At 31.9% G+C, this 13078-nt stretch overlaps 2 protein-coding genes across 2 annotated transcripts; both read left to right on the forward strand.

Moving 5' to 3' along the window:
* Positions 1 to 709: 709 nt before the first annotated feature.
* Positions 710 to 1153, forward strand: NEUTE1DRAFT_45276 (uncharacterized protein; the record flags this gene model as incomplete). The annotated part of the gene is given in 3 exon segments (XM_009853334.1): positions 710 to 874; positions 947 to 1012; positions 1031 to 1153. Coding segments are annotated over 3 exon segments (354 nt in total), but the record flags the coding sequence as incomplete, so codon positions are not given.
* A 1365-nt stretch (positions 1154 to 2518) lies between these two features.
* NEUTE1DRAFT_44154 (uncharacterized protein) lies at positions 2519 to 2740 on the forward strand (the record flags this gene model as incomplete). Its single annotated transcript, XM_009853273.1, has 1 exon — positions 2519 to 2740. A coding segment is annotated over one exon (222 nt), but the record flags the coding sequence as incomplete, so codon positions are not given.
* Between the last annotated feature and the right edge of the window lie 10338 nt (positions 2741 to 13078).

Here is a 13078-nt window from a genome sequence, read left to right on the forward strand (position 1 = left end):
ATTCTAACCCTTTAAACCTATAATTACTATAGTAATACTAAACCTAGCAGATTTCAAAATTATTAATATAAGGACCTTTATATTTAATATTAGATTAAGGGGGGTCCAAGTAAACTCTACTATATAGGTAGAATTCGAAGAAGTATAAAAAGAAAAAAAAGAGACCGTTTTAATACCAACCTTATTAAAAAACGCTTAGAAGGACATTATACAAAGTAGAGGAGAATTTTATAAATATTATTTTAAGAATATTAAAATTTATAAATTTATCGATCTATATAAGAGAAAAGCCGCAAGTAAGAATATCGGCGAATAATCCCTCCAACCTAGAGAGGTAGCCTATAACTTTATTGATTGTATTTGTAAATTGGAATTAGAAAATAAAGATAGAATAGACCCTATAGTATTAATAGAAATTAATAAGATTTATAATATTATAGAAGACGATATATAGAAGTTTATAGAGAAGTTTATAAAGCCGAAGTATATTCTAGAGCAAATAAAAGCCCGGTTTCCAAATAAGTATAAAGACCTATTATATATTATAAGCCCTATAGACGTAGAAATAATCCCTAAATATTATTTATATAAATACAAAATTGAATTAAAATTGGGAATAGAATCGTTACCCTACTCTAGGGCAAGACTAATATTACTTTAGGAATTAAAGGTTATTAAATAATAGTTAAATAATAATTGAGTAAAGGAATTTATCCGACTATTAACTTCGGATATTGCCTTCCTAATCTTATTAGTAAGGAAATTAAGCGGCGGTATAAGAATTTATATTAACTATAAGGGTATTAACGAAATCTCTTTAAAAAACTGGTACCCGTTACTATTAATTAAAGAAATGCTAAACGCTATTTGTAGGGTTAAATAATTTACTAAAGTCAACATAACCGTAGTATTTAATAGATTATAAATAATTAAAGGTTACAAATAGCTAATAATATTCATTATACGATTTGGGCTATACGAATCCCTAATCTATCTATCTAGACTCTTGAGAGTACTAACCTCTTTTTAGAATTTTATTAACAATATACTATATAATATTTTTGATATTTATATAATTACCTACCTTAATAATATCTTAATCTTCTTAGAAACTTATAAAGATTATGTTAAATACGTCCGGGAAGTTCTCTAACGGCTAATTAATACGGGCCTCCAAATTAATATTAATAAATACGAATTTTATATGTAAAGAATTAAATATTTAGGGCTCATTGTTACCCTAGGTAATATCGAAATAAATCCCGAAAAAGTAGTAGCAATTACTAAATAGGAGGTATTAATAAACAAACGCTAGTTAGAATAATTCTTAGGATTTACGAACTTCTATAGAAGATTTATTACTAGCTTTTCCTATATAGGTAAACTATTATATAAATTAATAAAAAGGATAATTAAATAGAGGTAGGACAAAGAATATAATAAAGCTTTTAAATCCTTAAAAACGGCGTTTATATTAGTACTAGTATTAAAGATTTATAATTAGGAGAAACCTATAGTCGTTAAAATTAATACTTTAAATTGGTTATTAGGAGGCACCCTCTCTTAAATATATAATAAAGAGCTCTACTTAGTAGCCTATTTCTCAATAAAATATTAGGCGGCCGAATATAACTATAATATATATAATAAGGAGTTATTAGTGGTTATTAAAGCGTTAGAAGAGTAGAGGCCGGAGTTAAAGGGAGTTACCCAACCTTTTAAAATTATTACGGATTATAAAAATTAAAAAACGTTTAGTACTACGAAGAGATTTACCCTCTAATATATATAATTATCTAAATTCCTATCCAAATTTAACTTTATAATTAAGTACCGACCGGGGTTAATGAACGTTAAACCTAACGCCCTAAGCCGAAAGCTAGAACACATTCCTAAAAACGAAATAGACGATAGATTAAAAGTTAGGAAGAAGTTATTTATTAACCTAGACCGTTTTAACTAATTATTTAATAATAGGCAACTTTTGGATATTGAGGGCGAGGGATTTACAATAAATATTATATTTAAAGACGGGGCTCCCCTCATTATATATATTCTAGAAGATAGCCTTAAGGAGGAAGATTAGGAAGGGCCGGGCATTTATACGGATAATCTAATAAACTGTACTTATACTAACTCTCCTATAATAATTAATATTCGAAAAGCGATCCGAGCTAGAAACCGCTAGCCGAAGTACTTAAGGAAGAAGTTAAAAATCCCCTTCGTTAAGTATTATATAATTAATAATAGGGTAATATTTTAAAATAGGTTAGTAATCCCCCCGGACGACGAGAAAGTCCAACTAGAATTGATCCACCGTACCTACTTATTAATATAAGGAGGTTACCCGGGTAAAAATAAAATAGTAGTATTAATATATCGGTATTTCTAACCAAGAATAATCGTTGCAGTAAATATTTATTATATAGTATATATTCCTTATAGCAAGACTAAAGCTACTAGAATATTGCTAATAGGGTTTTTAAAACTACTATTAATCCTATATACCCTTTAGAGGAATATCTCTATCGACTATGTAACCCCATTCTCTAAATTAAAAAGAGTAGGTAGGGGCGTTAAGTACAAATATATATTAATTATAGTAAATATGCTTATAAAAATACAATATTTCATTCCGGTAGAAGGGTTATTAATAGGAGAGTTAGTAGAGAAGTTTATCGACCGTATTTATACACTCTATAGCCTCCTAAATACTATTATATTTAATAGAAGTATTTAATTTATATCCGTTTTTTAAAAGCAACTATCGCAAAAACTAAGTATTAAACTAAAGCTCTCCACCCCTTACTATAAGGAAATAAATAGTTAGACTAAAAGAATTAATGCTGAAATAGAATAATATTTATAGATATTTATTAATTAGGTATAGAATAATTAAGTAGATTAACTACTTCTAACTGAATTTTAAAGGAATAATCTCAAATCCGTATTAATAGGAATTACCCTATTCTTTACCAATTATAGGTTCTACCCTAGAATAGGTATAGAGCCGACCGCGCTGTTACCCCTAAACGTTATAGATATATAACGGAAGTAAATTTTTAATACTAACCAATTAGTAATACACTTTAAAGAAATCTAGATTTTTATTAAAATATTCTCTTTATAAATATAAGAACGTTATAAGGCGGTAGTAAATAAATAATATATAGATACCCCTAAATATAAAGTCGGTAATAAAATAATATTTAATATAAATAACTACGCTATTGGACGTCCGTATGATAAATTAGTACCCTAGTTTAAAGGGCCGTTCTATATTATAAAGGCTAGTTCGTATACAATAGAATTAGCGAAAAGGATAGAAAATATAATACAAGATTAAAACAACCCTAGAAGACAAAACCCAATACGCAATCCTAACTATAGCGGCACCTATAATAAACAACCGGCAAATAAGAAGAAGCGCGAGATTAAATAATAAATAATAAAAGTAAAAAGAAAGGAGTTTAGCTCAATTTATTCCGCACACACTAATCGAATACCTCTTAGTATACCCTTTTTTAAAGCGATTATTAACGGTACTGAAAGATAGTACGTCTTATAGCGGTCTTACTCTTCTATTCCCCCGGAAGGCCCACTCCCACTATAAATAAAAATTAAATAAATTAGAATTAATAGAAATAATAATTAGGGGAATTAAAGGGGGTAAAGTTAATGAAAATAGTAATTACTAGCGAAATTCGAATTAAAGGTCTCTATACTATTTATACTAATAGTAGCTACAGGCGTCCTACGTAAACCGCTATACTACGGGCATCCCTATAGTACTCTTAGAGGGGCTAATAATAATAAGAGTCGTTAAGGTTCTCTATATATATTAATTAGATTAATTTACAGTATATAAATAGATTATTAAGGGTAATAATAATTCTTACGGTAGAACGGTTAAATTTAATGATATTTTAGCTAATATTCCGCCCCTAAATAGGAATTAAAATACTAACGGACATTAAGTAGTTTTCCGCCTTAGTAAAATTTTTACCGGCTCCTATTTAGGCGTAGCCACGGGAAGACCGGGCGGCCCCCACTTTATTAATAATAAATATAATAACGGATTTTTCGAACGGGAATATTATTTTGAGAGGGGAGTAGTATTAAAGGTATTACTGCTATATTCCTATATATAGATAGAGGGTACTATACTATATTAGTACAATTAATTATATAGTTGCCTAAGTATAGTATAGTAGTTACGTGTATACGTGCTGTGGTCCGTGTGTACCCGGATCCACAGCGTGCTCTACATAGGTCTCGTGCGCGCACAAGATTCTCTTCCTATTCCTCACACAACAATTAAAGTCTTACCTTAGTGCTTGCTCGCGCCCCGTGACAGATACTAGTAAGGCTATCTTTCTATTGGACTTTATCTACTTCTATTATTATAAAGAGACTGGTAATTATATTTGCTGCTTATTAGACGATTACTCTAATTATTATATTTATATCGGCCGTATAAAGGCTGTGGGTAAAAATTATGTTACCGAGGTTGAGTAGTATATTAGTGAAATTACTTTGATTATTAACGAATATCTGGATATTAATTAGGTAGAATAAGAGTTTCCGGGACTTGGTACCTATTATTAGATTGGTTATAATATAACATTCGAATAGTACGAATTAGTTATACGTTTCGATTAGGAGTACTAAATTCTTTAAGAATGGGTTGACTAGTTTATACCTGTTATTGTTAATTATTTTGATAGTAATAATCTGGATGACCCTAGTCTACTAGTTTAGATTAGGAAGAAGGAAAAAAGACGGTTCACAAAGTATATAATAGAACCAAATATCGAATAGGAGGATGGGTATTACTTTATACGCTATATCCTAAATACAGCTGGAAATGATAGAGTAAATATATATTAAATTAATATTAATTTATAAAATCCACTGTACGAAAACTCCAGGGTTATATCTACTATTAAGTTTAAGATTTTACCGCTTGTATTTATACAACCCCTTTAAATACAATTGGAATTTAAAGAATTTGGCTGTATATCCTTTGAAGAATATTAGGATAAAATTAATAACCCCGGTCTTAAAGTAATTAATTGCTTAATTCTAATTTTTTTTAATAAATTTAGTATATATTGTAATATATATAGATCTATTATAGGGGTTTACCAGTTACCGGCTGGCTTGCTCTATAATATTTGAGTTCGTAGTACTAATATTTTCCCTATTGTATTGGGACCCTATGTATTAAACTTTAATAATGTTATTAAAGCTCTAGGATGTTTAATACCTTTGGATTGAGGTATAGTAATAATATAAATTGAAGGTCGGCTAATTTTAGTATTAGTATTTACCCTGTATTATATTGGCAATATGCTATAGTAAAATTAAAATATTAGTATAATTGGTATAGCTGCCTATAAATTCCATTAATTCTACTATATCGGCCTAGATTATATTATTAATCAATAAAATGTTTTAGAAGGGTTCTAGCTAGATATTAATTGGTATCATTACTAGTATATAGAGATAAGATAGGAGGTCGATATTAATATTATTACTAAAGGCTACTAAGTAATGTATAGAATTCAATAGGGGATTAGTCTAAGTCGCTTAGTACTTTTCAATTTAATACTAGCCCTCGATATAATCTTAATACAGCCTTCTAACTTAGTACATTCTGAATATAAGGGTATTATAGTTGAAACCTACGAAATACTTTTGGATATCTTCCTAATACTAAAAGTACAAACTGAGTATAGTTATATTATACGGTATTGGCTATTTCCTTCCGGTTAGACTTCGTTGCCTTCGCTTATTTCTTACCGTCTAAAGTATACTTTAACTATACTAAATAGTCTATTATTACGCCTCTACTATTTGCAATATGGTTTTATAAAGACTATATTGAGTATTATATATAGGAAGTATAGAAGTCTATTATTCAATTAGATTATAGAAATGATAATAATAATAAAGAGGTAGATATTCGGCTACTCTTTCGTTTTATTAGAGTATTGGCTACTATAGCTTAAAGTAATTGTATATTAATAAATAATAAAAATACGAAATCCGAGTATAGTAATATAGAATATTATATTTTGATTGCTAGATATTAGTATATTAAACTATATAATGTAGTAGTACAAGCTACTACTAATAATCCAAGAGCGGGTTTATTCCAGATTCGAGCTCGGCTAATATAATTACTATTATAGGTATCGTTTGAACGATTATTAATATTTGAGGCTATAAGTATAGTAGTAGGCCCTAATAAAGAAAATATAAATAATATTATAGCAGAAGACAAAGAAGGCGGTGTAGTTACTACGGCCGTTGTAGAAGTAATTACCCTCCCTAAGTAGGTTAGGAAGTATATTAAAGAAATACTATAGTTAAACGTTTATTTGGGTATATATTACAGCAAGCTTTACGAATATTACAGTCCGCTTAGTTTATTAAATATATTAGCGGAAGAAAAGTATTATAAGTAAATTAAATCCTCGAAGTAGTTACCCCTAAATTGAAATTTTAGTGCCCGCCCGCCCGCTAAGTATAGGCATAGGCATAGGTATAAGTATAGGTATAGGTATAGGTATAGGCGGCTAGCTGATATTCTAGGGTAGATTGAACTATGTGATTTAGACTATAAATTTGATATATAAAACCGGTGCTAGGATAATAGCCGTTGTTAATTAAATAGATATTGATAATAATACGGATAGGCGCTTCAAAAAGATAGTAGAAACGATTGATTGTAGAGATGTTGAAAGGTGGATCCTAAAATAGGAGTATATTATTTATACTATTCGATTTGCGCTATTTAATTCGTTCGCTGACGATATTGAATTGACTGATTAGATTAACTATATTATTAGGGAAGTCCCTAGTCTATTTAAGAGTTTAATTTACTAAGACGAAAATTAATAGCCTAGTGTACGAAAAATTAAAATAATTAAAGAATTAGAATTCAATATCCTAAATTCCGCTAATAATATATATATTCGGCTGAATCTTATTAGCAAGTTTATAAAAACGACTATACAGCGAATTTACTACCCCATTACTAAATTTTATTTACTATTATTCGTTGCCTTAATATCTAATCTATTTCGCTGTACTTTGTTTAGAGTATATAATTTAGACTACAGTATCCCTAATATATTGAGGTTTATTGCTAGTAATATATAGTATAGTAAGTGTATATTATTTATAAATAGGTACGTATATATCCTATATGCCTAGAGTTCCCCAATCCCTAGGCCTATACCTATACTATGCCTATAGTACCTATTATTCCCCTACCTATACTTCTATACCGAGATACTAAACTCCCTAAGCGCTAATTACCAAATTTTAGGATTAAGTATTAGCGGTATTTACATTAAGATATTATTATATGAATTTCGCTACTGTACTTAATGTAATATATATATACGACTAGCATAAAGTCGGTATAAAGTTGTATATATTAGTATTATTATATTATATATATATATAAAGATACTACTTACGAATATGCCCGAGTACTCTAGTCTATTGAAATTAGAAGAATTGTTAGTATAGATCAATATTCAATTTATATTTAATATACTCCGATATTATACCTTCGGTATCGGTAATTATATTAGGTATTACCGGCCCGGCGCCGGGGCTTGGGCTAACGACGATAGTATTGGCTATATTAATTATATTTTCGCCTACGAGTAAAAGTAGTACAATAAACGCTATATCTTCCTTATACTAATTAGAGTTAGGCCTATTAATAATAGAGATTTAGCGCTTGAATTACCGCTTATCAAAGAAGGTAAGCCCCTTATTATTAGTCTACTACCTTTATTTATAGATAGGGTGTACATTATGGATATTTTAAGAGTTTATAAACGTAGTTAGAATAGTAATTATTAACGTTAGTTGGTCTAAGTAAATCGGGATATTATATAAATATAGTTATAGTATACTATTATCTTCGTCTTCTCGTCTTTAGTATACTAGTTAATTGAAACGAAGCCTTTATAGTAAATTTATTATAGTATATTGCTTTACAATTGAAATTTTGAATAGTGGATACTAATTAGTATTAACAATTCATAATATCTAATAATAGAACCGAATAATATATATTATTTATTTAATATATAGTACCCTTTTTACTAATAATTCGTATTATTAAACCGTAATATATATAAATAATATATAAAGGCTAATAGTAATTTGTATATTAAAAATCCCCCTATAAATTCCCGGTTAGATTAGTATTCGTTATATAATTAAAGTTTAAGGCTATTATCCTAATAATTAATATAATTATAATTCTAAACTAGGGGATTATTATATACATTGTATAGTATTGCAATTCGTAGTATAGCTATTAGTATACTAATACCTAAATAATCAATTTAATATAGTTTTAATTTATTATATTATATTCGTATATTTAGTTGTATAAATTAAATTAATATATTAAGGTTACCCTAAATAATTAATTCGGAGTTAACTATTATATAGTTCCAAATTAAATCTTATATTTAGGGCATTATATTTATTGTATAGTATTATTGTATTGGCTCAAGTTAATATACTAATATTATTATCCTGAACGATTAATATAATTATAATTCCAGATATGTATAAAAATTCAAGTATATTAGTGGTACTATAGTTGCCTAATATAAGTTCAATCTATTATATTGTATTGCATCCTTAGCCGGCGCGTAGTAGTGGCCGCCAAGTTGGGTATAGGTACTAAGTGCAGTATAGTGCCGGGAATATTGGGCTGGAGCCGGGTACTGGGTGCTGGGTATTGGGTGCAAGTGCTGGGTGTAGGTGCTGGGTGCCGGGAATGTTGGGCTGGAGCCGGGTACTGAGTATAGGTGCCGGGCGCGGGTAGTGTAGTAGACTGTGCGCGGGTGGGCGGCAGGCAATAAGCATATACGTAATAGATAAATATACGCTTATACACACTCGTTCGTAACTTCCTATTATAATTTTTCCATTATATATACCATTTGGGACCGAGCGAATCTCTACACCCCCATTTAGTATCTAGGAAAGTACAATATCAATTTATCGTAGGAGATCAACTTACCGTAAGAGGTCAATTTACTATACAGATCTACAGACGGTTCATATACGGTAAGCTAGATTGTATAGTAATAGGTGCAGCTTACTGTCTGCAGACGGTAAGCTGATGGTATCCGGTGTAACGGGTCTGCTAGAGTATTGTACAGCGAGCAGTCGTGTATGGTTAAAATGCTATATTTAACGAAGGAAGTAAGAGAGGGAAGACTATATTAGAAGGGTGCAATCTAGAGAAGGTTTTATATAGGGCGCTAAGACCGCACGGGCTAGGCAAACATGTGGATCCGACTAACCAAAAGGCTCGCATCCTTATTAATACAACTAGTCCCGGCTTAATAGACTTAGTAAAGCCGAATCTTTAATTCTAAGCGCTAACCCTATAACATCACCCCCCTACTCCCCCTTAGGGAGCCCGGTCCGCCGCACCAGAATCGTCTACACCGCTAAATACACAAAAAATGACCAAAATCCCCCACAACCGCTCCCAGCCAAATGCCCAACTAAATAGGCACAAAATATCAACAACACCAGAAAAGAAAGATCCCCCATCTAAGCCCCCAAACAAACGCTGTACGACTCCCTATTCTCTACCCGAATTGGTATTACTACCCACACAGAGCTTCGCCCCGGCCAAAGCACCAATACTAAATTAGGGGATATTTCTAAAGAGTTAACCTCCCCGCACGCACCAAAAACCTTAAGGTACGCACCTCCACCAAAAAACTGGGGCGGTTCAGCTGATGACACCTGACATTGAAATTTCCGTTCTTACCCGCTAAATTTCGTATTTCCAATGCGCGTCAACATTCCCCCAAGTTGGTCGTTTCTTTTACGCTCTTTCAATACGGCGGCCAATTGCACCACCCAATTGCACCACCCAATTGCACTTAGCGCTATTAGATTAGTACTATTAGATTTGCTTGCTTGTTGAAGACCAAAATGTTCAGTGTATAACCTGGGTTGACCTACCTCGAGACATTACAAATCGCGAATATTACGGCCAAAATAACACATTTTTTATGTTAGTTGCCAGATCCTAAAAAGTGCGTACCTCGAGGTTTTTGGTGCGTGCGGGGAGGTTAACTCTTTCTAAACTACACCCATCCGGGAATCCTCTTCTATAGAACTATAAATTTATATACGCCGGCAAATAGTCAGAATAGCAATTATTACCCAATACTTTATATCGCTCTACTTCCCTTACTAATAGGAACTACCACTTTATTATAACTCTTATAATCCCCTCGCTAAGGGGTAACCTTAATAAGTCTTTTATACCTACGAAATATAACGTCTACTACCCTCCAACGGTCACATTTTACAATAGATACCGCCCGCGCGGCTAAATAATAAAAGGTATTATATAATAGTCTTACTACTAATCTAGCCAATAGACAATATACCTAGCAAACTTCTAAAGGTTCCGCCTTTTAAATATAGTAGCGCTCCTCCACCCCTAATATTATTAGGGTCGACTCTTAGTCTTTACTTAGTCCAAATCTTCCTCCCCTCCTGAATCATCGCTATCGTAGCCGTTTAAGCCCCTACCGAATTATAGCCGGACTCTATTCAACTTCATAAATAACTGTAGGCACTTCTTAAACTAATAAAAGCCGCTCCTACAATTCGTATACTTACCCTCCTTCTTCCACTTATTCTTTTACTTTTAAAATAGCAACGTCTCAAATATTATTACCAAAGTATTAATAGAAGTATCTATTGGATTACCGTTATCTTTAACCGGGTGCCTCGAAGAGGCGAGAACAGTATTACTATTAAGGCGGCGAAGGTATTCAAATAATAATATATACTATTTAGGTACGTCGATTCTTTCTAAGAATCGTTATTTCTAATTATTACTTAGGAAGGCCGTTAATTAATTAATTTTAACTATTTTTAACTAAAAATTAACGCGAATATAGTAAAAGACTTCTTTAAAGTAACTAAGGAAAACTATTATTAATTTGCCTAATTTCTAACGAAATCGGTAAAGTTTTTAATTAGCGCGCTTCGTAGCGTTAGGATCGCTATAAGTAAACCGGAGCTTATCGAAAAGGGTAGTAAGCAATTTTAATGATAAGGAATTAAAAAAAACAATGAGAGGCTTCTTAATAGCAGGCGATAGGTAGGCGAGCAGATAATAGAATTGCACTTCTAAATCGCTAATAGCGGGGTTATCTATATAGAGTTTCGCTTGCGCGCTTAAAATCTAAGTTTTAAAATCTTCCTTACTACCAGCGAACTTTTCGAACTAGAAAAGCACCTACTTTTAAAAGACGGCGGGCCTCGAAATAACTTTAGTCAACAACATTTAAAAGGCGGCCGTAAATTACTACAAACGTTCTTAGGGATCTTAAAACTAAAGGATCGTAGGGAAGGCGGTCGGCGTTATTATCGTAAATAGAGAGACTCTTCGGGCGTACCTACGAAAGGTCGGCAATAGTATTAGCTTAAAAAAGAGGATTAAATATAATAGAACGGGTCTACTAGGGTATTATACAGCGAGCAGTCGTATGTAGTTGAAATATTATATTTAACGAAGGAAGCAAGAGAGGGAAGACTGCACCAGAAGGGTACAATCTAGAGAAGGTTTTGTATAGGGCGCTAAGACCGCACGAGCCGGGCAAATATATAGATTCGACTAACCAGAAGGCTCGCATTCTTATTAATACGGCTAATCCCGGCTTAACAGACTTAGCAAAACCGAGTCTTTAATCCTAGGCGCTAGCCCTATAACATTCGGCTCTAGGGGTCCCGTAAATAAGTTACTTAAAATCTTCTATGATAAATAGAATCTTAGCTTTACCTTCGACTTACCCTATACTGTGCCCTTACATTAAACTAATTATAACGAGAAGTATTAGCCTAAGAATTTTTCTATTCTTAAAACGCCTATAACTTCAGAGAGCGATATTCAGGGCCCAAAAGTGTTATAGATTATCCACACTAGAGGTCGTAGTACCATGGGCCCCACATCGTCGCGAGGAAGGCGCGGCGGTTCTGTTTATAGTGGTCCAAATACTATTAATTGCGGAGCTCCAAATCCGAAAGAGGAAATTCAAAACATTTGCCAAACTCGAGGCCCGTGCTTTCAGTTACAAAAAGCCACTTTTTCCTTTGCAATTAATATTACTCCTCAACCGTCGCGTGCATGAAAGTACACAGGGTATCAAAATAACGAGAAAAATAAGGCGGTCATTTTGGTACTAGTCGCATTGTAGTGCACGCTCTGGTTGTCGAAAAAAAGACAAAAGAAGATAAAAAGAAGGATTTTAGTTATAATAGCGCCTTTAACCCTGATTTCTTGAGAGGGGGTTAGGGTTAGGGTTAAAAATCGAAAACTCTAGAAAAGAAAAGAAATGAAAAAAAAAATTCACAATTGTGCATTTGGGGTTTTTTTTTTTTTTTTTGTTAGGCCTTCTTCTTAATATAGAGAGAAGAAAAGGCGCTCCTTTCCAATAATCTGAGTTAGTTACTTAATAACCTTAGTGGCTTAATGGTTATTATATTGCTCTATCTTTGTAGAGGTTGTTTGTTCAATCCAATATAGAGTTGAGTTTTTATTTTTTAAGACAAGAAAATAGAACTCTTTTATGAATAGAACTTTCTAATAAATAATTTACTAAAATGAAAACATTTAGAAACTGTTATATGAGGATAATATAAATATAAGAGAAATAAATTAGAGATTCTAAATTTATTATCTCAATAAATAAATAAGAAGTTTTAAATATATATTTTCTTTTTTTTACAATAGTAAATAGAAGTAAATTTTTAAGTATTAATAAAAATAGCTTATACTCTGATATAAATTAGAGTTAGGGTTAGTTAGGGTTAGGGTTAGCTCAGGGGGTACAGGGACCCGGCGGGAGGCCCCCGCTTGTAAATAGATTATTTATATAAAGAGTAATTAGGGTTAAGGTTAGTAGCGGGGGTGCAGGGGGCCGGCGAGACCCCTGCAAGTAAATATAATAACATTCTTTTTACCCTAACTATATAACTATAGCGCCTTATTGGC

Source organism: Neurospora tetrasperma (assembly GCF_000213175.1).
Source record: "Neurospora tetrasperma FGSC 2508 unplaced genomic scaffold NEUTE1scaffold_4, whole genome shotgun sequence".
Lineage (NCBI taxonomy): Eukaryota > Fungi > Ascomycota > Sordariomycetes > Sordariales > Sordariaceae > Neurospora > Neurospora tetrasperma.